The 26028-nt window shown below is 49.9% G+C and overlaps 1 protein-coding gene across 12 annotated transcripts in view; it reads left to right on the top strand.

The window, feature by feature from the left end:
* Positions 1 to 26028, top strand: part of ATP9A (ATPase phospholipid transporting 9A) — a 130767-nt gene that overhangs the window by 6248 nt on the left and 98491 nt on the right. For 9 of the 12 annotated variants that reach the window (XM_081557255.1, XM_081557253.1, XM_081557259.1 and 6 more), the window contains 2 exons: positions 23415 to 23559; positions 25761 to 25874. In XM_081557255.1, the coding sequence (XP_081413381.1) occupies positions 25836 to 25874 (39 nt within the window). In that variant the 5' untranslated portion in view covers positions 23415 to 23559; positions 25761 to 25835. Of the gene's footprint in view, positions 1 to 20018; positions 20232 to 22311; positions 22443 to 23414; positions 23560 to 25760; positions 25875 to 26028 lie in introns of those variants that run through there. The other 3 variants (XM_081557252.1, XM_081557251.1, XM_081557257.1) reach the window with 2 other exon arrangements.

The following is a 26028-nucleotide window of genomic DNA, read 5'->3' as shown; positions in this document are numbered from 1 at the left end:
TTCCTGATTCGATTGTTACAGCATTTTTGAAGAACATTTTATTTATCGGCTGCAGTGGTTCTTAGCTGCAGTGCTCGGGATCCTTGCTCTTCATGGCCTCTCGTAGGGTCTTTTGTTGTGGCGTGAGAACTGTTAGTTGCAGCATGTGGGCGCCAGTTCCCTCATCGGGGATCAGACCGGAGCCCCCTGCACTGGACGAGTGGAGTCTTAGCCGCTGGGCCACCAAGGAAGTCCCTGTTACAGAATATTGAGTAGAGTTGTTCACGCAGTGGTTTTAAAGCTTAAAGATTTCCATGGTGTAGGTACACCATACTTGATGTCTTCACCACGATGGACGTTTGGGTTATGTGCCATGTTTGGCTATTGTAAACAGCACTCCTAAGAACACTCAAGTCTTCATGCAGACGTATGCTTTCCTTCCTCCCGTCTGCTGTGAGTGTTTGAGACTTCGTCTGTCAGTCTTCCCTGGCTCCTCTGTGGTGGTCCTGTGGGTTCCCTGTGCCGTCTCCTCTGTCTTCCCGTTCAGAGTTGCGGAGCTCAGGGTTTGGTCCTGGCCCTCCCTGCCCTTGGACGTGTGGGTTGAGCTCGTCCGTACTCATGGCTTCATCTGTGCACACTCGGTCGCTCGGTCACATCCGACTCTCTGCGACCCTTCCAGCTGTAGCCTGTCTGTCTCCTCTGTCCAGGGGATTCTCTAGGCAAGAATATTGGAGTGGGTTGCCATTGCCTCCTCCAGGGGATCTTCCTGACCCAGGGATTGCACCCTTATCTCCTGCGTCTCCTGCATTGCAGGTGGATTCTTTACCTGCTGAGCCATGGGAGAGCCCTTCCCTGGTGGCTCAGATGGTAAAGAATCCGCCTGCAATGCAGGAGACCCAGATTCAATCCCTGGGTTGGGAAGATCCCCGGAAAAGGGAATGGCTGCCCACTCCAGTATTCTTGCCTGGAGATGTCCGTGGACAGAGGAGCTTTGTGGGCTACAGTCAGTGGGGTCGAAAAGAGTCAGACCGACTGAGCGATTGACACCTTCAACCCGTGGTTTCAGTGACCTTCAAGGTCAGGAGGACTTTCTGCCCTCTTCCTGAGTCCTTCTTTCAGCCTGGCTCCCGCCACGAGCCTGGTCTTCCTTCCTCCAGTGTTCCCATGCACGGAGAATGGTGTGCCAGCTCTGCAAGGCAAAACCCTGAAACCCAGGATCTGGATGCTGCCTTCGCCCTCCTCTCCCTTTGCTAATCCTTTATCAGGACCTCCCCCTTTTGCTCCCTGAGTTGCCCTGGAATCTGTTCACATCTCCTTTAGCGTTGCTGCCACCGGCTCATCCTCCTTGTCTTCTTCATTATCATCAGTTGACACCCTTTATCCATGGTTTAGATTGTCCAGTGAGGTCTCCACCTCTCAGCCAGAATGTGTGTGCCATGTCGATTCAGTTGTGCCTGACTCTTTGTGACCCTGTGAACTGTAGCCCTCTAGGCTCCTCTGTCTATGGGATTTTCCAGGCAGGAATATTGGAGTGAGTTGCCAAGCCCTCCTCCAGGAGATCTTCCTGACCCAGAGATCAAACCAGCATCTCCTGCACTGGCAGGCGGGCTCTTTACCACTGAGCCACCTGGGAAACCCAGATGTGGCCAGATGCTTTGATCGTGGGCACGTGCTGCTCAAAGCCCTCCAGGGAACCATCTCACTAGGTGCTTTGGCCCTGTGCTGTCCAGCACGGTAGTCACTGGCCTCCTGTGGCTGTTTAAATTCAGGTTTAGAATAATTAAAATTAGATTAAGCTTTCAGGCCCACATCTCAGTGTCTAGTCCCCACACATGGCCAGCGCCTGTGGTACAGGCGGGCATAGAAACCAGCAATTCCACTGTCACAGAAGCCGCTGTCGAACGGCGCTGCCACCTCCTGATCCGATCTCAGCGCACTCCGGCCCCTGCCTTGTCCAGCCGCATGATCTGTCCTCACTGTCTTCTCCTGCTCCCTCTCGACGCAGGGCCTCTGCACATGCTGTTCTCTGCCCGGAAAGTCCTCCTTTTCCCTCTTCATCTGAGCGAAGCTCCGTCTTCCATTAAGTCCCACTAAGGCCTCAGGCCCTCGGGAGGCTTCCCTGACCTTCCTCTGCAGAGCAGGTCCCATTCTGGGAGCCTCTCGGAGCACCTGCTGCTCCTCTTTTTTGCTCAGTTGCAGTTAGACATGTCCTTGTGTGATCCTTCCTCACCGCGGGGCCCTGGCTGGGGACAGGTTAGTCAGCATCGCATGGGGCCTGGCACGGAGTAGGCGCCCAACACAGCCTTCTTCTTCTTCTTCTTCTTCTTTTTTTTTAAGAAGAGAACAAGTCTACACTTTTATGTACTTTTCAATAACTTTAAATCCTTGAAGGGCACAGCATCACTCCTTGAAGGGCACTCCAAGAGTCGGGTTCTGTGTCCAGCGGCCTTGACAGAAAAAGTTGCTTTGAAATTTGGCACGAACCATTCTGCTGTTTCCATAAGCACGTGTTATCTTCCCCCAGATTACTCTGGTTTTGTTAAGTTTTCCTCCAGAACTTACTGTGCTGTTCTTTGTTTTGTACACATAAGCACATCTCTTGCCTAGGTAGAATTCAGTGTTATCTTGAGCACGTCTGTGTGTGTGTGTGTGTGTGTGTGCACGCGTTCGCTTGCTTGGTTGTGTCCGACTCTTTGGGACCCCATGGACTGTAGCCCACCAGGCTCCTCACATCCATGGGATTTCCCAGGCAAGAATACTGGAGTGGAGTTGCCAGTTCCTCCTCCAGGGATCTTCCCAACCCAGGGATTGAACTGGTGTCTCCCGCATTGGCAGGGGGATTCTTTTAGCGCTGAGCCACCCGGGAAGCCCAGGATATCTTCAGTTTTCAGGAGAGCTGTGTGCCCCCTCTGGTTCCGTAGATGCCACTTGTAGCCAGCGAAAGTGGCCGTGGACCACAGCCTTCCAGAATATTTGTCATTTTAGAAGTCCTCCTCCTGGCAGGCCTCCACGGGGTCCAGGATGACTGAAAGGGCCCAATAAATCCCTGTTGAGAGAAAGCATGCCTGAAGCAAATCTCCAGTTTATAAAAGAAACAGGGCCACCTCTGCTCTTGAGAACGGGGAGGGAGGAACCTTTTCTAGCCTGTCCAGGCAGACGTCTCGATGTCCTCAGCTCTGAGTCTGTAGGACGCCTGTTGGACGTTCTTGAGCTGCTGCTTACTAACCATCTGCTCCTGTGTTTTCCTGGCTCGGAGGTCTTCCCTGTCTTAGCCGCATGGTCTGAGAGCAAGGCTGGGGGTGCCTGAGGAGCTTGTGATGTGAGAACCAGGAGAGGGGAGTCACAGGCCAAGAGACCAGGAACCTGCTGTCTGCCTTTCTCTCTCTCCCCCTCCGCCAAGGGGAGTCAGCCCTTCCCCTCCCGTGATGGGCCGCAGCATGTGCAGGAGCAGCTCTTGGCTGCCTTGGATGAGAGAACAGCCCGGGCAGGCGTTGGCCCGGCCCATCCGGAAGCGGTCTTTGTGCCCTCTGCCAGCCCAGCTGCACTGGTGCCATCCACTTCCTGGTACAACCTCTCTGCCGTAGGCCCGCCCCTGTGCTGACCAAGACCAGACCAGTGCTCCCTGCCCATGCCGGGCACAGGCGGTGACATCGGCTGTGGAATTACACAGAAACCCAGGTAGAGATGCTGAAAGGTAGTGCGTGGATACAGGACCGAGGGAGGCCAGGGAGCCCCCTGCACACCAGTCCCCAAGGCAGCCAGGCAGCCATTTGACCTTGACCTCTGGCCCCCATGCATGCAGTCAGTGGGAAGGAGGAGGCAGGGTATGGAATAAGCCATCTTTGGACTTTTGGGGCTGTTACTTCTCAGCATAGAATGTCCTTTCAATATCTCTACCCAGGTGCCAATGATGGAAGTCACCAGTTAGGGCTGTCCAGACTTGATGGCCGCCTTTGGGAACGGCCAGGAAGTGGCTCGGGCTTCACTCCTGAAAGCGAGTGGACTTTGGTTTAGTTTGGAAAGAAAAAACCCATCGTAGCATATTTTTTTGATGACTTTTACCTAAAGGGAGAGAAGGTGCTTAGTCGCTCAATCGTGTATGACTCTCTGCGACCCCAAGGACTGTAGACCACCGGGCTCCTCTGTTCATGGGGATTCTCCAGGCAAGGATACTGGAGTGGGTTGCCACGCCCTCCTCCAGGGGATCTTCCCAACCCAGGGATTGAATCCAGGTCTCCTGCATTGCGGGTGGATTCTTCACGATCTGAGCCACCAGGGAAGCCCAAGAATACTGGAGTGGGTAGCCTGTCCTTTCTCCAGGAGATCTTCCAGACCCAGGAATCGAAGGAATTGGGGGTCTCCTGCATTGCAGGCACATTCTTTTCCAGCTGAGCTACCAGGAAAGCCAAAGAGAGAGAATGGTGCTGATTTTTTTTAAAGCAAGCATTTGCTTTACTTATGTGACTTTGAAAGATTGATTTACGCATCCAGAGCTTGGCCTGTGGAAAGCATTGCCAAAGATCACTTTAGGTGGCTCAGGGCCAAACATTGAAAGGGTTGCAATTATGTTTATGGTTCCTTCTGTTTATGCCAAGCGATACTTGTCTTCTTTTTGTAGTAGTGACAGGAAGTTTCCTTTTTGCATACATTTCAGTAAAAAAACACAGAGTCGATTTAGAAGTATGAAGTCAGTAAGAGTTTGGGAGCTTTGTAGATGTGCCCACGTCATGCCTGACATTTAGGAAGCAGTGGCCTGTGCTGACATGGTGCTGCTGGTCTAAAAATATAATGGTATTGTTACAAAGGGGAAAGAAAAGGGATAAGCTGGTTGTGCTAATAGAGGTAAAATTCTAAAAAAATTTTTTTTCTTATTTTATTGAAGTATAGTTGATTTACAATGTTGTTAGTTTCTGCTTTATAGGTAAATGATTCGGTTATACATTAGACATTGCTTCTTCATATTCTTTTCCATTATGACTCCGTACAGAATATAGTAAGACCTTGTTGTTTATCCATCCTGTGTATAATTGTTTGCATTTGCTAATCTCAAACCCGGCTTCCCTGGTGACTCAGTGGTAAAGAATCTGCCTGCCAAGACAGGAGGCCTGTGTTTGATTCCTTGGTCAGGAAGATCCCCTGGAGAAGGAAATGGCAACCCACTCCAGTATTCTTGCCTGGGAAATCCCATGGACAGAGGAGCCTGGTGGGCTACAGTCCATGGGGCTGCAAGAGTCAGACACGACTTAGCGAGTAAACAACAAGCAACAACAATCCCAAATGCCCAACTCATCCCTCCTGCACTCCCTCCCCGCTGGCAGCCGCAAGACTGTTCTCTATGTCTGTGGGTCTGTTTATGTTTCATGGATGAGTTCCTTTAGATCATATTTTAGATTCCACACATAAGTGATATCATATGATATTTGTCTTTGTCTGACTTACTTCACTTGGAATGATAGTCGCTAGGTACATTCATGTTGCTGCAAGTGGCATTATTTCATTCTTTTTTTTTTTCCCACGACATGGGGGATCTTCCCCAACCAGGGATTCAGCATGTGCCCCTTGCATGGGAAGCGCAGAGTTGTAACCACTGGACCATCAGGGAAATCCATTCCATTCTTTCTTATGGCTTAGTAATATCACTATGTATTGGTTCCACATCTTCTTTATCCATTCTTCTGATGATGGACATTTAGGCTGCTTCCATGTGTTGGCTGTTGTTAATAGTGCTGCAGTGAACTTTGGAGGTGCCTGTATCTTTTCGAATTATAGTTTTGTCCTGATGTATGGCCAGGAGCGGGATTGCTGAATCATATGGCAACTCTATTTTCAGTTTTTAAGGAGCCTCCATGTTGCTTTCCATAGTGGCTGTGCCGAGTTGCATTCCCAGCAGTGTAGGAGGGCTCCTTTTTCTCCACACCCTCTCCTGCATTTGTTATTTGTAGACTTAAAAAATCCTTTTTATTTCGTGAAGTCATCCAGGAAAGAAATGATTTTAAAACAAGTGATTAGTTTGCCTTGTTGATCAGGGATCTTATCGTTGCTTTAATCATCATCGAAAGTTTGAGGGGATTGGCAGAGGACAGTTGGAAGGGGCCCCGTGGGAAGAAAGGCTTCTTGTGTGAACTGGCAGTCGGGGTGAGCTGAAGGCTGTTGCCTCCTTCCTATTAAATCTCTGTGGCGTTTGCCCCATGCCAGGGTAGAGCCTGCTGGCTGCCCTGCCTGAGAAAGAGCCGCCTGCGGAGGGAACAGTGCCCTCCCTGTGGAGCCAGGCCTGGCAGGTCGCCTCCCTCCGCCCGGCCATCTGCTGGGCCGTGGATGAAGTCGGGTTTGGCCAGCCCTCAGCCTCCGCACCCTTGATGTCTTCAGTCTGACAATTCTCTACCGTGGAGGCCTGTCCTGGGCGTTGTAGGAGTTTGGGCAGCAACCCTGGCCTCCACTCCCTGGAGCCAGTAGCAGTCCTGTAACCTAGAGGCTCCCCAGCTGGGACAACCCCAAGGGTCCCCAGACGTTGCTGCGCCCCCCGGCTTGGGGGAGTAGGAGTGGGCGGGATGGCCGCTGTTAGGAGCCCCTGGATGAGTGGAATGTACACGTTCTGTGAATAGCCATACCTTTGTTGTCCTTAAGGTGAGTCATTGTCTCTTTAAAAAAATAAAAACCTGTTGGGCAAGAAATTCATGTTTGGACCATGTTCTTAACTCTGAGTTCAGCTTCTCGACTAAGGAAGCCTTGAGCTGTTGGACTAGAGCATTTGGGAAGTGTTCTGGGCAGACATGTGTCCTTGCTCGGATTTACACGCCAAGGTCCTAACGGCGCACCATAAGAAAGTGACGGTGTTTGCACACAGGGCCTTTAAAGAGGTGATCAAATTAAAACAAGCCATTACGGCGAGCCCTTAACCAAGCTGAGTGATGCTCTAAGAAGAGGAGATTAGGATAGGAGGAGAGATACCAGGGATGAGAGGACAGTCCATTAGAACCCAGGGGAATATTGGTCGTTGGCATGCCAAGGAGCAAGGCCTCCGAAGGTGCCATATCTGTCGATACCTTGATTTTGGACTTCCCAGCCACCAGAACGATCAGAAAATAAATTTCTATTGTTTAAGCCAACCAGTCTGTGGTATTTTCTTACAGCTGCCTAAGAAGACTAATACAGGAAGCATCTCCTGGTTATTTGTAGGTGAGGAATCTCTTGGTGTCACTGGTAAACTTGTATTTTAAACTGATGGATGAGTTCTTCAGTGATTTTCTTTAGACAGTCCAGTCTCCCTAAGCGTATTGCAAAGTCATGTCCACTAGAGCTGAGTGCCACCCACTCCTATAACCTAAAGCACACACCGCATGCTCCCCAGGGAGGAGGCACCCACCCCGGATGTTTCCTTGTGCTTACAGGGCTTACGGTGGTCACATCTCCAGGTGGTGCTTTGGGTGGTTGGTTCATTAATTCTTGTCACTCGGACCGTGCTGGATTAGTTTGATGAGAATTGTCATAGTTGCTCACTCCTGGTATGTGCTGATTGGGCTTCCCTGGAGGCTCAGATGGTAAAGAATCAGCCTGTGATGCAGAACACCTGGGTTTGAGCCCTGGGTCAGGAAGGTCCGCTGGAGAAGGGGATGCCTACCCACTCCAGTATTCTTGGCCTGGGGAATCCCATGGACAGGGGAGCCTGGAGGGCTACAGTCAGTCCATGGGCTCCCAAAGCGTCAGACACAACTGAGCAACTAGCATACTATTGGGTTGACCAGAAAGTTTGCTCTGGTTTTTCCGGAAGAGCATGTGAACACATCCGAACGAACTTTTTGGCCAACCCAACACACGCATTGTTTCTGGCAGAAGCAGAGAGCAGAAATGTTGTGACAGGGAAATTTTAGAAACTTCAAATTATCCCAGTGATTGTGAATTCTTCGGAAGCATAGTTTCTGTCTTCGGGGTTAGTTTGCCTGTTGATCCTTACTTTCCTAATTCGCTCTCTGTGAGAGAGACGTTCCTGGTAATGGAGGAAAACGGCAGAAATCTGTTTCTAGAATGTCTGGACTCACCCTTGAGTCCGAATACCTTTGAGCTTTTATAAGGCAGTCAGTCCCCGGGGAGCTCCAAAGAAAATGTAAAACTGGAGAACTGCCCACCTTCACGTTCTTCCCTCTCTTTTGGTTCTCCAGATTAAAGACAGTTTGAGACTCTCATAGAAGGGATGACACAGTTGTGTCCAGGCTAAGTCAAAGGACCAGGAAGTAAACAGATCAGACCACTTGTCCCACAGGCAGGGCTTTTTTTTTTTTTCCCCCTAAATCAACCGATTAAAACCTATGCATATATACACATCCATGCATATGCACACACAGGAAAGTGCGTAAATCTTAGATGCACAGCTTGAGTTTTCATGAAGTGAACACTCTCCTGTAACAAGGCGGATAAACAGGCTGTGACCTCAGAAGCCTCCCGACCCCCTTCCTCCCGCGCCCCATTGGTGTTCCGACTTCTGACAGCAGAGACTGGGCCTGTTTTTGACCTTTAAGTGAACGTGGTCGTGGAGCAGGTGCTCACTCATGCCTGTTAATTCTTGCTGCATCTTTTGTCCCTAAGGGGTGACCGTGCTGCATGTTTATTAGAGGTTGCTCACTTCTGTTGCCAGTTGAAGTCTGCACGAATAAGTCATTGATCTGTGAACAAGGAGGGGTTAGGAGTGTTGATCCTCAAACAGTCAGCAGTCCAAGGACTGGGCCTGCTATCTTTGCCTCAAAAACAAAAGAATTGATAAATGACTCACCCAAGGGCAGAAGCTGAAACAGTTTGGATAGAATCAGGACTCAAACCCTAGTTCTTTTTTTTTCTTTTAACTCTTTGTTTTATATGGGAGTATACCGGATTATCGGTTAAGAATCTGCCCAAGTGCAGGAGACCCGGGTTTGATCCCTGCGTTCGGAAGATCCCCTGGAGAAGGGAATGGCAGCCTACTCCGGTATTCTTACCTGGAGAATCCCATGGACAGAGGAGCCTGGTTCTTTTCAGTATATTCTGCAGCTTGATCTTTCTGTTTTTCTTTCTTTCTTTTTAATTTGGCCACGAGGCATATGGGATCTTAGTTCGCTAACCAGGGATCAAACCCATGCCCTCTGCATTGGAAGCTCGGGGTCTTAACCACTGGACCACCAGGGAAATCCCTTTTTTATTTTACTATTTTTTTTGCATTTCTTATTTTAGATTTTTTTTTTTAAAGGATCAAAATGACGTTGGTTTGTAACCTTATGTGTCTCATGTGAACAGCATTTTATTTCTGTTTCTGTAAACTCTACAACCAAACACCCCTTCTTGAGTAGTTTGCATCTTAAGGGAAATAGTACAAAAGTCTAAGTTGTATTTTAGTCGTAAAGTGAGTACATGTGTGTTAAAGAAGAATTGGAGACCAGAGAAAACTATTGAATGAGATACGGGTATTAACTTTTCCCTTCAAAGGCAGCCACAGTTAACACAAACCTTTTAGCGTATGCTGTTTTCTTCCTGTCTTGTTTCTGTATGTGCATTGTTTGATGAGTTATACCCATGTAGCACGTGTGCTTTTATTTCCTTTTTCTCTCACCCAGCATTTTAATGTAAAGCTTTTGTTTGGTGTCCTGATGTGCCTTGTAAATGACACTGTAAGTGGCAACCTGCTGTCTCATTGAGGAGGCATCTTTAATTCATATAACCCAGGACCCTGGATGTTCCCAAGTTGGTTCTTACCGTATTGTCACTTTATATTCATTCTGAATGCTGGCCCTCCAGAGCAGAGGCACCCTGAAGACGCACAGAGGGGAGGTGCAGGGAGGCCCAGGCCTGGGTTACCATGATCTCATGTTTGCTGCGTGACTGCAGATGCCCCCGTTTCGGTCTGCCTGGCCGCTCCCTGACGAGGCCCGCAATTGCTCACGTTTCCAGGCTGTTGCGTTAACCGGGGTGGACCTCTGTCAGACAGCCACTGCTCGCCCCTAGACAGCCGGGGCTGCTGGTCCCAGTGCTGGAGCATGGGGCCCGGGGAACCAGGGCTCGCTGGAGAACAGCCCCTGTACAGGGGCCTGGGGAACCGGGGCTCGCTGGAGAATAGCCCCTGTACCGCCGCCAAGGGTGGCTGCCAGGCCCTGCAGGGACCCGCCTGACCCGCTCAGAGCCCTCTCTGGCTCCCACGTGGAGACTTCTAAACACTAGCATTTTATTGTTTTCCAGTATAAAAGTAATAATTTCTGTTAAAGAAAACTAGTGGTTTCTCTTATAGAAAAGTTAAAGATGCAGTAGCTGCAATTTAAAGCCCAACTTCCTGTTAACATTAGGTATGTTTCCTTCTGGGCTTCCCTGGTGGCTCACTGGTAAAGAATTCGCCTACCAATGCAGGATACGCAGGTTCTATCCCTGGGTCAGGAAGATCTCCTGGAGAAGTAAATGGCAACCCACTCCAATATTCTTGCCTGAAAAATCCCAAGGACAGAGGAGCCTGACAGGCTACATCCATGGGATAGAAAAAGAGTTGGACGTGACTTATTGACTCAACAACATATTTCCTTCTGATCTACAGTTTTATCAGATGGCTATTAGGTGACATTATTTTGTTGGGTTTTGCTGTTAGAAATTAAAACTTAGTCTGTAGAGGCAGTCTTCATGCATGAATTTTTGCTGCCTCTTGGACAGCTCTCATGAGCTGGCATCCCCAGGTCTCTGGGTTAGATGGAGCTCGTGAGCACTCAAGGACTCTCACTGAGCTGCTCTCTGGGAGGGCTCTGCTCTGCTACACCCCAGAAAAGCCAGAACGGCCCATGCTCCCAGGTCAGGAGATGGGCCGTGGCCTCCTCCAATCATTTACATTTTTCCTTTTGCCTAGTGGATACCCACAAGATTGGGAAAGTTTTAAAAAAGGAGAGCGAAAGAAGTAAGAACGTATATTTTTTCCTTTCTCTGTCGACCGCATATCAGGCTTCCTGTTTCCGAGTGTCTGAGACAGGTGGAGCTGGAGGGCAGAGGGGCCTGCGGTTGAGAACCAGCTGCCCGTGGGCACACTCTGTATATGGACTGGGGCCCGACCGCCTCGTGATGGTGCATTTGGTGGTCATGAGAGAGAGCAGAGTGCAGGCATTCAGTAAGTGTTTGCTGAATGAATAAAAGTCCTTGTAGATACAGTTTCTCATGACAAAGCTGCGTGCAGACATCACATCTGATACAGTTTCTTATGACAGAGCTGCGTGCAGACATCACGCCTGCCACCTGCAGAGAGGAGCCCTGTTTCCAGGGGGCAGCGGCATCAGGAGAGGTGTGACTGTGCCCCCTCGGACCAGCCCCTCCACTCCCTGTTTCCAGCAGTCAACTCCTCCCGAGTGACAGGCGCTGTAACGATCTGGCGTTTTATAGGCGCCCTTGGAAGCTTCACTCGTGGCCGTGGCCATCGCAAGGCTATCTCATCACCAAAGCCACGCCTGTGGGCAGCGCAGCCTCTGGGCTGCGGTCTAGGCCTCCAGGGGGCAGGGGAGGAGCCGGGCTGGGAGGGAGGAGGCTTCCTGGTGGAGGGGCTGGCTCCCCGCAGCCAGGGCCAGGTTCGGCTGCCCAGGACCTGGAGGGGCCCAGAGCCTGGATGCAAGCAGGGCTGCCTCTCCCTGGCTGTGTGACCCTGGCCGGGTGAGTTCAGCTCTCTGTAAATGGCGTCATGATGACACTGCTCAGAGGGTGTGAGGACCGGATGAGCTGATGTCTGTCGCGTGCTTAGGCCTCATTTGTGTGGCCCATGGCAAGGGCAGGAGCAGAGATAGCCACTGTCAAGGCTGACCGCGGAGGGAGGAGCCAGCAGGGCGTGGGCAGTGGCCCTGGGGACTTGCGCGTGTCCTGCTGTGTCTCCATCATTGAGTTCTGGTGGTCTGGACAATCCATGCGTGGCTCTTGGAGTCTTTGGCAGCGTGGGGTCTCCAAAGACAGGTTCTGGGATCTGTCTGCTAAACCCGCGGTTCCCTCAGCCCCCTCCCAACTGCAGAACTCGGTGGGGGGTGGGGAGCAAGGAAAGTCATGCAGGTTGATGGCTCCCCAGCGCCCAGCACGCACTGAGAGCTGTACAGATGCGCTTGCCTGGTGTTCTGCTCTCTGGGGACTTGCCTTCCATGTCACCACTTAATTCCATTCAGTTCTCTGGGATCATGCGGTCCCTGCAGTGTGCCTGGCTTTGCCTGGGGGCGGCTGCACCCAGACCTCTTCTGGAACTTGTGAGCAGATGGCCTAGCTCAGGGTCCATGCATGAGGTCAGGTCCCTGCATGCTGGGTGCCTGGGGCGTGTGGAGGGCTTCCCAGCAGAGCGACTGAGCACCTGCTGTATACCAGGCCCGGGGCGGGAGGTAAGTAGAATCTGGTCTCTGACCCACAAGCTTGTGGCTGAGATTTCGGCTCCAAACTGAGAGCTGTGTGCTGTTTTGCAGCAGGCTGGCTTTTTGGTTTGTTTTGTTTTTAAATGTAAGAAGTTTAATCCGTCACAGTCATGTAGTTCAGTGTTAAAAGGTGCGGAAGTGTGGGCATTGCAAACCCAGTCTGCTTCCCACCTGCTCCATTCAGCTACCTGGTGCCCTTCCCCAGGCAAACACTCATCAATTTCTTCGGTATCGTTCTAGACAGTCTTTAACCATTGATGAAAACAGTGCAGATATGTTGTGTCTCTCTAAACAAACGCACATAGATTTCTCCCTTCTTTATTCACTTGTTAGTACACCGTACACAATACAACATACTTTTTTCACTTAACAATATACCCTGGGCTTGTTCCATGTCAGTTCATGAAAAGCTTCTTCATTTCTTTAAAAACGATTTGCTTAAAGTGGCTTTATAGGGCTCCGTTGAATAGATGTACTTTATTTTTTAAATTTGTTTCTTTTCAATTAGAGGATAATTGGTTTACAGTGTTGTGTTGGTTTCTGCCATACATCGGCTCGGATCAGCCATAGGTTATTTGTGTGTCCCCTCCCCCTCGAACCTCCCCCTCCCCTCCCACCCCACCCCTTTCGGTTGTCATTCAGCACCGAATGTGAGCTCCCTGTGTCATACAGCAGATTTCCACTGGCTATCTAATTTTCCATATGGTCATATAGACGTACTGTATTTTATCTAACCAGTTTATTGCTGAGCGCTTGCTGTATCCCAGGCATGGGGTTTAGGTTATTTCTAATGGTTTGCTGTCACTAGTAATGTTATGGTGAATGGTCTTTGTGCACATTTCGGAACATATGGAATATCTTGAAGGGTAATGGTTGGGTCAAAAGAAATGTCCGTTTGTAATTTTGATAGCTGTTGCCAGGTTGCCCTCCAGGAGGTAATACTGATTTAGGCCCCTCCCAGCGGTGAAACCGCCTGTTTGGCCGTCCTGACCAGACACAGATGTTGTTAGGCTCTTTGATCTTGGTCATCATGCTAAGCAAAAAATAATATCATCTCGGTGTGGTTTTAGTTCTGCTAGTATTTTAAGATCGAGTCAGTTGCCAACATTTAAAAACTGAGTGTTGGCCGCTTAGAATGTGTTTGACCTTGTCTTGAAGAACTGGAGGGTCTGTTGTGCTGGGCCTGTGCAGACACATCCTGGTAGGAACTTCCTTCCCAAGGGGTCTGGGCTTTTCCTGTCCCACTGGATTGTGTGTCTATTGTTGTTTGTTCACTCTTTTCTGTTGCTTGCTGGGCTTCCGTAGATTTGAGTTTGCCAGTCCTGGTTTAGAGAGAAGCAGGTGAGTTTAAGGGAGAACAGAGCTGCTTCCACTTCTCTTTGGGAATAGCAGAACTGGGTTTTGAAGGATAAGGAGAAGTTGGATGGTGGGCTTGCTCGCGAAAGTCTGGTGTGGATGAGTCTTGCAGAGGGGTTGGGGGTTGGAGGAAAGTAGACCAGCAAGCAAAGAACTCAAAGTGCGGAGTTCTGGAGCCCACCTGCCTTGACTACAGTCGGTGGCTTGACAGTGAGGACCTGGGACGAACAGGTAACAGGGATGCACATGAGTTCATGAAGAGTGAATCATCGTGGGGTAGGATGCGATGTGAGAGGTGTCATGTGCTGTGAATAGCAGGAGACCAGCAGGAGACGACCTAAGCCATGAGAAATAGAGAGAGATGAAGTTTCCACCATCGTGACTGCCCCCACCCCTAGAGAACCCGAGTTAATCCCGTGTGTGTGTGTGTATTTGTTTTCCAGTACTTTTACTGTGCATATATTATTTTTATTAAAACATAGCATAGTAAATTGCCTATCTTCCGCTTTTTTCCTTCCACTTTATCACTTGGATCCTGTCCAGCCAGTGTGTGCGTCTCTCCCTATTCTCTTCATGCTGTGGGTTCACTTTCCAGGGGTCCATCTGTGATGGGCATCTGGTTGTTCCCAGGGTTTTGCTCCCTCTGTGTATTGCTGCTGTGAGCATCCTAGTGCATTTCCCCTCGGTCACCTAGTACCGATATTTGTGTAAGACGCGTCCAAGGTAGCCTTCTAGGTGAGAGGATCTGAGCTTTCCATTTAAAGAAGTTGCCACGTTGACCTGACCTTTTCCGCTGATACACAGTCGTCCCACCTGCTCTGAGCTTTTCCTTTCTGTGGTTTCAGTTAGCCGTGAGGGACCCAAGAATATTAAATGGAAAGTTTCAGAAATGAATGAGTCGTAAGTTTCACATTGTCTGCTGTGCTGAGTCGCACGATGAGACTGTGAGTCTTGATGCTCAGTCCTGCCCTGGACTTGAACCATCCTCGTTTGTCCCGCCTGTCCGGCCTGGTAGTCACTCAGCCCTCTCTGTTATCCGACCGACTGTATCGCTGTGCATGTATTCAAATAACTCTTATTTTACTTAAAAAATGGCCCCAAATAATGATGTTGGCAATTTGGATATGTCACAAGGAAGCTGTAAAATGCTTCCTTTAAGTGAAAAGGTGGGAAGTTCTCGACTTGAAAAAAAAAATCCTATGCTGAGGTTGCTGAGATGTACAGTAAGGATGAATCTTCTGTTCGTGAAATTGTGAAGAGGGAGAAAGAAATTCCTGGAGATTTCGTGACTTCAAACTGCAAAGATTACAGCCACAGGGTGTGTGATAAGTACTTAGTTAAGGTGAGAAAGTCATTTAATTTGTACGGTAAGATGTTTTGAGAGAGAGCCCACATTCACGTAACTTTTATTGTTATAATTGTTCTGTTTTATTATCAGTTACTCTTGTTAATCTCTTACTGTGCCTAATTTATAAGTGAAACTTGATCCACAGGCCCGTGTGTTTAGAAAGCGCAGAGCCTGTGGAGTTTGGTACCGTCCTCGGCTTCAGGCACCCACTGGGGATCTTGGCCGCGTCCCCCGTGGATAAGGGGGGCACCTGTGGTCTTGTTTTTTCTCCAGACAGTAGCATTCCTGTGGCCAGAGATACTTCAGACTTCAGTGAACTGCTTCCTTCTTTGCATTCTTATGGATTCTAGATTTTACATTCTCCCAGTTAAAAAAAAATGTAGCCAATTCCCTGTTTCTGGAATAAAAAGCCAAGTTTCCCTTCATGCCTTCCCTTCCATTCCTTCCAGTCCCCTCCATCCCCGCCCCCAAGTGCTTCACCTTTCGAGTTACATCCTTGCGGACCATCCGTTCAGTATGGCAGCTACTAGACCACATGGCTGTTTTTGGTCATTAAATTAATGAACTAAAATTTAAATTTTGTATTTCCAGTGTTCAACGGCCACGTGTCGCTAGTGGCTGCTGTGTTTGACAGTGCAGCTAGGGAAAGTTTCCCCGTCACTGACATGTAGGGGACAGACTCGGGGCTGTTAGCATTATTGTTGTTGTACAATTGCTAAGTCATGTCCAACTCTTTGTGACCCCATGGACTGCAGCACACCAGGCTCCTCTGTCCTTCACTATTTCCCAGAGTTGCTCAAACTCATGTCCATTGAGTCAGTGATGCCACCCAACCATCTCATCCTCTACTGTCCCCTTCTCCTTTTGCCTTCTATCTTTCACAGCCTGTGCACTCTGGAATGTTCAGTAGCATCCCTGGCTTCTACCCACCAGATGCCATTAGCCCTTCCCTTCCCTGAACCTGCAGTTGTGATAACCAAACTTCTCTCTAGACGTTGCCAAGTGTCCCCAGAGACAAATTGACCCCATACTCACGTTGAGAACCACTGCTGCTGGCTATTTTCTCTATGTTGCTTTTTAAACAACATTGTGTATATTTAGTGTGCAGTATTGTCTAAGTTTCAGATGTACCGTCTAGTGGTTCACGGTTTTAAAGGTTGCAGTACACGCATAGTTATTATAAAATTCCGGTCATGTGCCCCGTGTTGTGCAACACATCCCTGCAACTAGATAGTAGCTGGTACCTCTTAATCCCTTTCCCCTAGCTCGCCCCTCTCCCCAGGTACCCACAGATTGTTCTCTGCATCTGTGAGTTCTCTGCATTGCATTTAATTTTTCCTTACATTCTTCCTGGATCTGCCCAGTGTCAACACTGAAAACTCTAGATTTCTGGACTCCGGCTTCAGGGAGGGTGGGTGCGTCACAAAGTCGGTTTAGCAAATATTTGCCGAGTGCCTGCTGCTGGTGGCAGCACCACGGCAGAAACGATCGTTTCTTCGGGGGCGGCTCCCTGTTACACTGGTTTCCTTTTCCAGAAACGTTGTTCCCTTGGCACATCCCTGGCACATCCCCCTGTAACGTTTGCTTTTCCCCTTTCATTTGCCCAGATTGTGCGAAACCACCGCTCATCTGGCCAGCAGGCTACTGGCCATCAGAACTTCTGTTTGTTCTGAGTCAGATCGTAAGAAGGTCCCCTTTGGTTTCCCTTTGTTTAAATGGTCTAAGCTGGGAGCAGTGTAAGCTCAATTATTTCTAGCCTTCCATCTCAACCTAGTTGAATTGCTGTTGCTAGCAACAGGTGAGAAATTTCTCATGTTTTTTTAATCTGAAAAAATAACTCAAGAGAAATAATATCTACTATTAATGGAATGTCTGTTATGTGCTAGGCATTGTCTTATGCCCTTTGTATATAAAGTCCTTAGTCCTTTTGATAATTCAGCAAAGCAGGTCTTATTACAGACAAGAAGAGAGGGAATCATAGAAGATGAATTGTCCAGGGGTGCACAGCTGGGGTGGAGCTGAGCTGGGGTTTGCATGTAGGTCTGTCTGGTTTAAAAGCCAGTGTTCAGGGACTTCTCTGGCGGTCCAGTGGTTAAGGCTCCATGCTTCCGTGGCAGGGTTCGATCCCTGGTTGGTGAATGAAGAGCCAACGTGCCAAACAGTACAGCCAAAAAAAAAAAAAAGCCGGTGTTTATTACTTAGCCCATGTGGTCCTGCTGTTCTGAAACTGGGACTCTTATGTCTTCTTTTCCAGCCTCTGCGTTAATTTCTCACACTCGGGGGTTCTGTCTTGCAGCCCCTGTCCCCAGCCTGTCTAGAATGGGGGATAGGAGCTAACGTGTCTGGGAAAGTGACAGACGGCTCAGTTTGGTGTTGAGAAGCAGCGGCAGGGTGACAGCTGCCCCCATAGCTCCAGGCACACCCCCCTTGGGCCTCCTGTGGGGCTGACTTCCACTTCTGGACAGATGGGGTGTGGGGCAGCTGCTGGAAAAAGAGCCATGGGTATAAATCCAGATGTCAAGTGGGGGCCTGGCTGCTGTCTCTTCTCTGTTTTGACTGTCGGGGGCGCCGGGGGAGGACTTCGTTACTTGGAAATTTGCCACCAAGCCCAAATACAGGTTCCCCAAATACAGGCAGATGCTGGCTCCGGGTGCCACAGTGGTAATATCTAAGTAATTCATGGACAGGAAGTAAATCACAGGCAGACGTCTAGTGAGACCTTTAAGTTCCCTTTTCAGTTTTCCTTCAATATTTCTAACCCTGTCAGGGCCCACTTTTTTTTTTCCTTTTATTTTTTTATTGAAGGATAATTGCTTTACAGAATTTTGTTGTTTTCTGTCAAAGCTCTTTTTTTAAACAAAATTTTGGCTGCACTGCACCTTCATTGCAGCCTGCAGGCTCTTCGATGCATTGGCGAGACTTAGTTGTCCCGTGGCATGTACGATCTTTGTTCCTCTACCAGGGATTGAACCCACGTCCCCTGCATTGGAAGGCTGATTCTTAACCTCGGGGCCACCAGGGAAGTCCCAGGGTCCACTTTGGAACAGCGGACACTTGCTAATGTCTGTGCGACGAAGAGGGAAGCAGCAGCAGCAGCTGGGGGCTCGGGGCCGGGCCCTGTATCCAGTGGGAATTGAGTAACATTTGCTTCTCATGGTGCAGATTTTGTTGTTTACCTTCTATTTATGGCAAGTGATACTAGTTTTCCATTTACGATAGTGGTATTAAGTTACCATTTTTTTTTTAAATTTTGTTTGTTTGTTTTCATTTTTTGGCTATGTCCTGTAGTGTGTGGGATCTTAGTTCCCTGACCAAGGATCGAATCCAAGCCCCCTGCATTGGAAGCTTGGGATCTTAAGCATTGAACTGTCAGGGAAGTCCCTTAAGTTACCTTTTAAGATACACTGATAGAAATAAAGGGCAGGAGTTCTCAACCAAGGCATAACTAGCATTTGGGGCCAAATCATTCTTGGGGGGGCGGGCGTTGTCCTGGGTTTTCTAGAATGTTTAGCAGAATCTTTCCCTCGTCCACCTAGGAGACACCAGTAACTACCCCCCTTCTTCCTGCTGAGAATCACTGATGGAAGATATGCAGGTTGAGAGGACTCCTTGGCCCCCTCGTGGTTAAGACTCCCACAAGGGACACGGAGTTGATCTCTGGTCTGGAAACTAAAACATTCTTCATGCTTTGAAATGCACCCCCCCCCCCAAAAAAACGTGCAAATTGAGGCAAACTTAAGAACTTAGAAAGTGGAGGTGGTTGGTATGTAGAAATCCCGTGTGTGTGTGTGTGTGTGTGTGTGTGTGTGTGTGTGTGTGTGAAAATGGCTGAAGTTTGAGAGATTGCTCAGCAAATTGCCTTCACTTGGGGGTCTGCTTACTGATGTTCCCTTGGCGCTGAGGTTTGGTCCAGAGCCAGGCAGGAGGAGGTGCCTTGACCGAAGCTGTAAAGCCGCATGGTCCAGGTGAAGCTCTGTCGTGCTGGAATGTTCTCCGTCTGCACCATCCAGCGCATGCCACTGGCCACCTGTGACTGCAGAGCACTCAGAATGTGGATGCTGAGAATGAGGAACTCAACTCTTATTTTAAGTAACTTCAGTGTAAAACTTCATGTTTGCACAGTGCAGCCCCGAAGAAATCAGCGTGGAGAGGTCAGGATGATAAGACCACAGGCTTTAAAAGCTTAGAAGTGAAGATACACAAACAAGTAAAAATGCATCTTTAAGGATGGTCCAGTCATGTGGCAGACAGGACTGTTGGGAGATTTGGGGCGGAAGTTAACACACCCACTTAACATTGGCCTTGCCGACTATAAGTGTCCCAACTCTTTGCAGCCCCATGGACTATAGCCTTCCAGACTTCTCTGTCCATGAGATTCCCCAGGCAAGAATACTGGAGTGGATTGCCATTTCCTCCTTCAGGGGATCTTCCGGACCCAGGGATTGAACCTGCATCTTCTGCATTGGCAGACGGGTTCTTTACCACTGAGCCACCTGGGAAGCCCAACATTGGCTTCAGCAAAGTAAAATAAAAACAAGAACCAATTTACTGACGCCTGAGACTTGGGCTTCCCAGGTGGCGCTAGTGGTTAAAGAACCTGCCTGCCAATGCAGGAAACGTAAGGGACCTGGGTTGGATCCCTGGGTGGGGAAGATCCCCTGGAGGAGGAGGGCGTGGCACCCCACTCCAGTATTCTTGGCTGGAGAATCCCATGGACAGAGGAGTCTGAGGGGCTACAGTCATAGAGTTGCACAGAGTCAGACATGACTGAAGTCACATAGTGCACACACAAGACATGAGAAGCCCAGGTGATGGACAGACCTCCACTCTCCCCCGGGGGCTCAGGAGCCTCTGGTGTCTCTGCGTCTTCCTTGCGACTCCATTTTTCAGGCTGACTGTCCCTGATCGGAAGCAAGGCGGCTGCCCTGCAACTCCAGGCTTGTTTTCTGCCACCTAAACAACCCCAGGGTGAAGGGCACGTCTTTTCTGGAATTGCTAGCGAAACCACCCGCCAGGCCTCTCATTGGCCCCTCCTCTGAGGCCATCAGCGTGTCGAGGGCTTTGCTTGGCCAAGCCTGGGTCCTGGGCTCATCATACCTGGAGCTTAGAGGTGGAATCGGCCTCGGCTGGATCAGGTGGAGAGATGGAGGGAAGCTGACGTACTAAATTCTGATAAAAGAGTAAGTCAGGATACGAGAAGACGATACGGGGGTAGGCTGAGGGACCGCACTCAGGCGGGACGCACTTGGACTCCAGCCCCCTCCAAGGCTGGAGTGCCGGCTGGTTGGAGTCGGTGCAGTTCAGGCCACCGACGGCGGGACCGGAACTGGTCAGCAGGCGGGGCAAGAAGGCAGCAGTCCCCGTAGTGCAGACGGGGTGGCAGGCACAGCGGTGGTTGGCACACCGGGTGTGAGGGAGCCGGAGCCCGCAGTGTCCCAGGTGGACGCTGGCAGAATTGCCCCCAGACAAGCCTGGTGTGAGAGAATCCTGGCTCTGGCGTGGAGGGGCCGGGGCCCGGGGTGTCCACAGGAGGGCCCTGGGAAGGTGACCCCGGGGCCTTGGGGGCTTGAAAGGCCCGAGGAGCAGCTCGTGCCGGGCACGTGGCCGACCAGGGCATGACTCATATGCAGACGCTACCCACCTGCCCCCTGGGCCGCGGCCTGGGAACCTGGGGGGTGGGGTGGGGGCGCCTTTTCCTCCAGGGGCGTCTCTTCAGCGCCCACTGCTGAGGAAGCTTAGCATGTCACTGCCCTGAAGGAGTCTGTCCACCCACCCAGCAGGCACTGAAGGGTCCCTGGATGTGAGAATTAACGGGCATGGCTCGGGCAGGGCAGCTAATATGCATGTGGAAGAGCTTCAGTCTGGGGCTAGCTACACAGACCTCAGTGACACAAAGTCCTTATTTTACCTTGTGCCAAGTGCTTACCTGCTTTTGTATTTGTGAGGAAGTAGAAATGAAGGATCTTGTTCCAAAGTTAGGTACCCCCATCCCCGCCCAGGACCTGGAATGATGGTTGGACCAGGTAAGCACTTAATAGATGCTTACTATTATGGATTTAGCTGAAAACACACACACACAGATGCACATTTAGCCCCATACATAGGTAATATGCGCACATTTAGCCCCATAGGTAATATGCGCATATTTAGCCCCATACATAGGTAATATGTGCACATTTAGCCCCATAGGTAAAACACGCACATTTAGCCCCATACATAGGTGATATGTGCACATTTAGCCCCATACATAGGTAATATGCGCACATTTAGCCCCATACATAGGTAATATGCGCACATTTAGCCCCATAGGTAATACACGCACATTTAGCCTCATACATAGGTAATATGCGCATTTAGCCCCATACATAGGTGATATGTGCACATTTAGCCCCATAGGTAATATGTGTCCAGTGTGACCAGAGAATACATAGGAAAGCCCCCTTACCCACTCCTTCCAAAGGAACCCACGTGATCAGCTCATTATGGAGGTTTTCTGCATGTTCAGGCACGTCTGCATGTTATCCTCTTGTCTTCGTGCAAAGAATGGTGTCCTGGGCACACCTTTCAGCCGTTTCCATTTAGCGTATCTTGCAAATAGGACCATTTAGCACACACAGCTCTATCTCCTCCTTTAAAGACTGTTGAGCATCCCCTTGTATGAATGTTTCCTGCTCGTTTGACCAGCACCCCCTTTTTTCCTTTAATACTTTTTTGGCCGCACCAGCCAGCATGTGGGGTCTTAGTTCCTCGACCAGGGATTGAACCCGTACCCCTTGCATTAGAAGCGCGGAGTCTAAACCACCGGAACCCCACGCAAGTCCCAACCAGCCCCCGCAACCCCCCTTCTGATGACCGATTAGGTTAGTTTCCAGTCTTCTCTGCCTCATGCAGGTTGCCCTGCACGGCCTGCCACTATGCACGTGCATGCCTGAAGGTTAAGTCTTGGAGAGTTTAACCTTGTAGTTTGCTGTGTGGAACCTTCTGCAAGCAGAAAGCAAACAGAACTCCTATAAAGAGTCAGCCCGACAGTCTGTGGTTCTCTTCAGCTTTCATTAGAAACACTCCACTCTGGGAGTCACCATTACAGGATTATTATAGGATAGAATGAGTTACTAGAAGTGAAACCTGCCCTCATGGGAGCCACCACCAGCCTCCCTGCCCCACCCCCAGCACCCGTTTACTGGAACCAGGATGCTATTTTTAAGAAAGAGCATTGTGTTTCATCATGGAAATTTTGAGCATCTGAGCAGGCGACTTGCTGGCTTGCCAATCTTTAGAGTCCTGAGCCCACGGCCTGTATGTGCTCAGCTCTGTACCCAGCACCTCAGCAGGACATGCCTGGCCTGAAAGAGGAGGGACAGAAGGCAGGTCTGCCGCTGACAAGTAATTATGTAAGTCGTAATGGCCACATCAGGATGGTTTGGTTTCAGCTGGCAGCGTCTCAAGGGGCTGGCAGGGCTGGGCTTCCTCCCTCCCAGCCTGTACGTGTGCTGGGGCCGGGGGAGGAACATTCCACCTGCGGTCTTTCTACCACAAGGGGCTGATGAGGGTCGTAATTCTCAAGATGCCTTGTTTACAGGCTCTCCTGAAGGATGCGATGCCTTTTTTTGGCAACAGTCGGGGTTGGGGATGTGTGTCTCAGAGAAGCCTAGTTTCATCAGAGCCAAGCAGGTGCCCAGGTGTCCCTGGCCTTGCACAGGGCACCTGAGGAGCTGCCCTCTGGGGGCAGCCCTTGGGGTCAGCTTTCCTACAGCTGGTACGCTGGCCTGTCTCCGGGTTATGTGGGGCTCCGAGTCATCATCTTCCTGGCATGTTCCTCCAATGTGTTGCTAAAAAGGAGAGATGGGTGTGGAAGCAGATTCTTTTCTTTCTCTTCTTTTATAGTAATCTTGCTGTAACTAGCACCCTTGATAGCTTTGAAAAAAAGAACTGCTTCAAGACCAGACTCAGCCGTTCTCACATTTTGGCAGATTCGGGGGGCTTTTTTCAGCTGTCATGAGCTTTCCTCTCTCATCTGCAACATGTCAAAGTGATAGAAGTTCTTGTTATGTATTAACTTTCTAAATCTTAGAAAAAACAACAGATCCCGCTTTTTGAAATAATTTGGGCTTGGGGACAAAGCATCTTTGATTTGGACCATGGCCGGCTTCTTAGATGCATCAGCTCTCTTTTCCCTGCCGGCTGAAGAATGAAGCCCTCAATGGGACTGTGGTTCTGACCCAGTGATGATGCTTTAGAGAGAGTAGTTCTGGGAGGGAGCAGCTGGGTGTGGGCGTGGCCTTGACGGCGTGGGCTTGCCAGCATGTGCATGGCAGTGGCGGCATGGGCGTGGCCTTGATGGTGTGGGCGTGTCTTTCCCACAGGTGCAGCGAGTGGCTGAGATGCTGCGGTGGAGGCGAGCCCAGGCCCCGCACAGTCTGGTTGGGGCACCCGGAGAAGAGGGAGCAGCGGTACCCTCGAAATGTCATCAACAACCAGAAGTACAACTTCTTCACCTTCCTGCCTGGGGTATGTCCGGGCCGGGACAGCGCGGTTCTTTCCTTCTTAACACCACATGTGTGCAGTGGTACCAGTCTTAGAAGACTGAGGCTCTTGCCGCAGGTTCTGTGAGCACCCCGTGTCTTTTCCACGTCACCCCAGCCACTGGCCGTTCACCTCCCTTAGTCCTGAGCACCTGGAAGGGGTTGCCTTCTGTCTGCAAGGCTGTGAGACTCCACCTGATGGGTTGGAATAACTTCACATTTTTTGGTGTGTTCGGCCTAAGAGGAGTGAAAAAGATATTTTGAGGGCCTAGCTATGTTACCAAAAAAAAAAAAAATCAGTGCCTATATTTTCCCTCTATTACCATCTTGGAACACATATTCAGAATAGAAAAGTTGGGAGATAAAAGTGTAGAGAAATTTTTTTTTAATTTGTCTTTTTCCTTTGGCTGCATCGTCTTAGTTGTGGCCTGTGGGGTCTTTTGCTGAGGCCTGTAGGCTCAGCAGTTGAGGCACATGGGTTTACTTGCCCCACAGCGTGTGGGGTGTTAGTTGCCCGACCAGGGATCGAACCTGCATCCTCTGCATTGCGAGGTGGGTCCTTTCTTTAAATTTTTTACAATATTTATTTATTTGGCTCTGCTGAGTCTGAGTTGTGACATGTGGGATCTAGCTCCTGGACCAGGGATCAAACCCAGGCCCCCTTGCATTAGGAGCTCGGAGTCTTAGCCACTGAACCAGCAGGGAATCCTGGGAGGTGGATTCTTAACCACTGGACCACCGGGGAAGTCCTGAGAAATCTTTTTAAGGCAAATTTTAATACTACCATCCAGAGAGACTTTCTGTTAACATATTTGCTAATGTTTGTTTTGCTTAGTAGTATATTGCCCTGAGACTGTCTGTTTTGTCCATTAATTTATACAAATCAACAGACAAGCCTTCTGAAAACCTTCCCCCCCAGCACACCCTTAAGTTAAATATCAATTTTTATCCATTGTGACCTCCAAAACTATACCAGCTGGCTGTAGAAGCAGCAGCAACAGTCAGTACCAAAGCTGAAAAAAAAAAAAAATCACCGATTTACTGAGAGAGAACATGGAAACAAAAAATACCTTATAGTGTAGCGTAAGGTCAGCCTGAATTTCTTTTTAATAATTGATTTATTTTTGGCTGTGCTGGGTCCTCGCTGCTGCCTGCAGGCTTTTCTCTAGTTGCAGTACGGAGGCGTCTCACCACAGAGGCTTCTCTTGTCGTGGGGCACAGGCCCTGGGTCGCATAGGCGCAGTGGTTGCAGATCGCTGGCCACAGGGCCCAGACTCGACAGTTGTGACACATGGGCTTAGTTGTTCCACGGCATGTGGGATCTTCCTGGACCAGGGATGGAACCCGTGTCTCCTGCATTGGCAGACGGATTCTTTACCACTGAGCCCTGAGGGAAGCCCCTGAATGTTTCTTTAGGGGTGATTTTTGACTACATTTATTGCTACCTGATTCAACCCCCTCCCCTGGCCCCCGAAATCTCAGTATCTAAAGTCAAGTGCAAGTTAATTTCTCATCCTTGGAAACTCTGAGGCATGTCAGGCCACTATTCGCATCTCACAGCTACACCACCTGGGGTGTGTGGAGCACCCACGTCCCCAAGGCAGGGGCAGGAGCGAGGGGCCGGACAGTGCCCTGAGCAGACAGGGCATTTCCTCTCGTTGCCTGATGGCCAGATGAGTCAGGGTATTGGCAACACTGCCAGGGCACGTGGGGCCAGTGGAAACCGCCAGAACTCTCCTGCCACGTAGGATGGAATTCTGCTGTAGTTACTGTCTGGCGTTGAAATCATGCCATCGAGACATCAATGTATCTCTCTTTTGATTCAGTCTTACAGCCTAAGCCTTTCCCACTAAACCCTCTTCAGTGGCATTCGGAGTGGCCTTTTCTGCACTTGCAGAAGAAGTTTAAGAAATAAAACCTAACAGCTGTTGTCAGGGACCCGACGCCCAGAGGTCCCCACTGTCTTGAATTTGGTGTTTAGAGTTCCCATGGGTATCATTTGCTTCTTTACTTTAACCTGTGATATTTTCATCACCCAGGTGTTTCCTAAACAACAGGTGGCAGAGTGTAAAGTGTATGTGCAGGTAGCACGTGAGTTGTGTTCTCCTGGGGGAGCGTCTGAAAGGTCGCCCGTCTGCCTCGCTCCGAGGCCAGCAGCCTCGAGTGTCTCCTCTCTCTCCATTGCAGGTGCTGTTTAACCAGTTCAAATACTTCTTCAACCTCTACTTCCTGCTTCTCGCCTGCTCCCAGTTCGTCCCCGAGATGCGACTCGGCGCGCTCTACACCTACTGGGTTCCCCTGGTGAGTCAGTTGGGGCGTCCTTTCGGGAGGGTCCGAGGTTGGGCAGCCGAAGGGTGTCCGTTCTTCAAGCAGCTGGAACAGGATGTGGCCTTTCAAGACAGAGGACGCCCCCTAGGTTTTTCTGGTGATGCTCTGTTCTGCCCACTGCCGTGGT

The sequence above is a fragment of the Giraffa tippelskirchi genome, chromosome 13 (genome assembly GCF_054371585.1).
Source record: "Giraffa tippelskirchi isolate mGirTip1 chromosome 13, T2T-mGirTip1v1.2.pri, whole genome shotgun sequence".
NCBI classification, from domain to species: Eukaryota; Metazoa; Chordata; class Mammalia; order Artiodactyla; family Giraffidae; genus Giraffa; species Giraffa tippelskirchi.
Note: the sequence above shows the minus strand (reverse complement) of the source record. Positions and strands in the feature narration are given on the sequence as shown.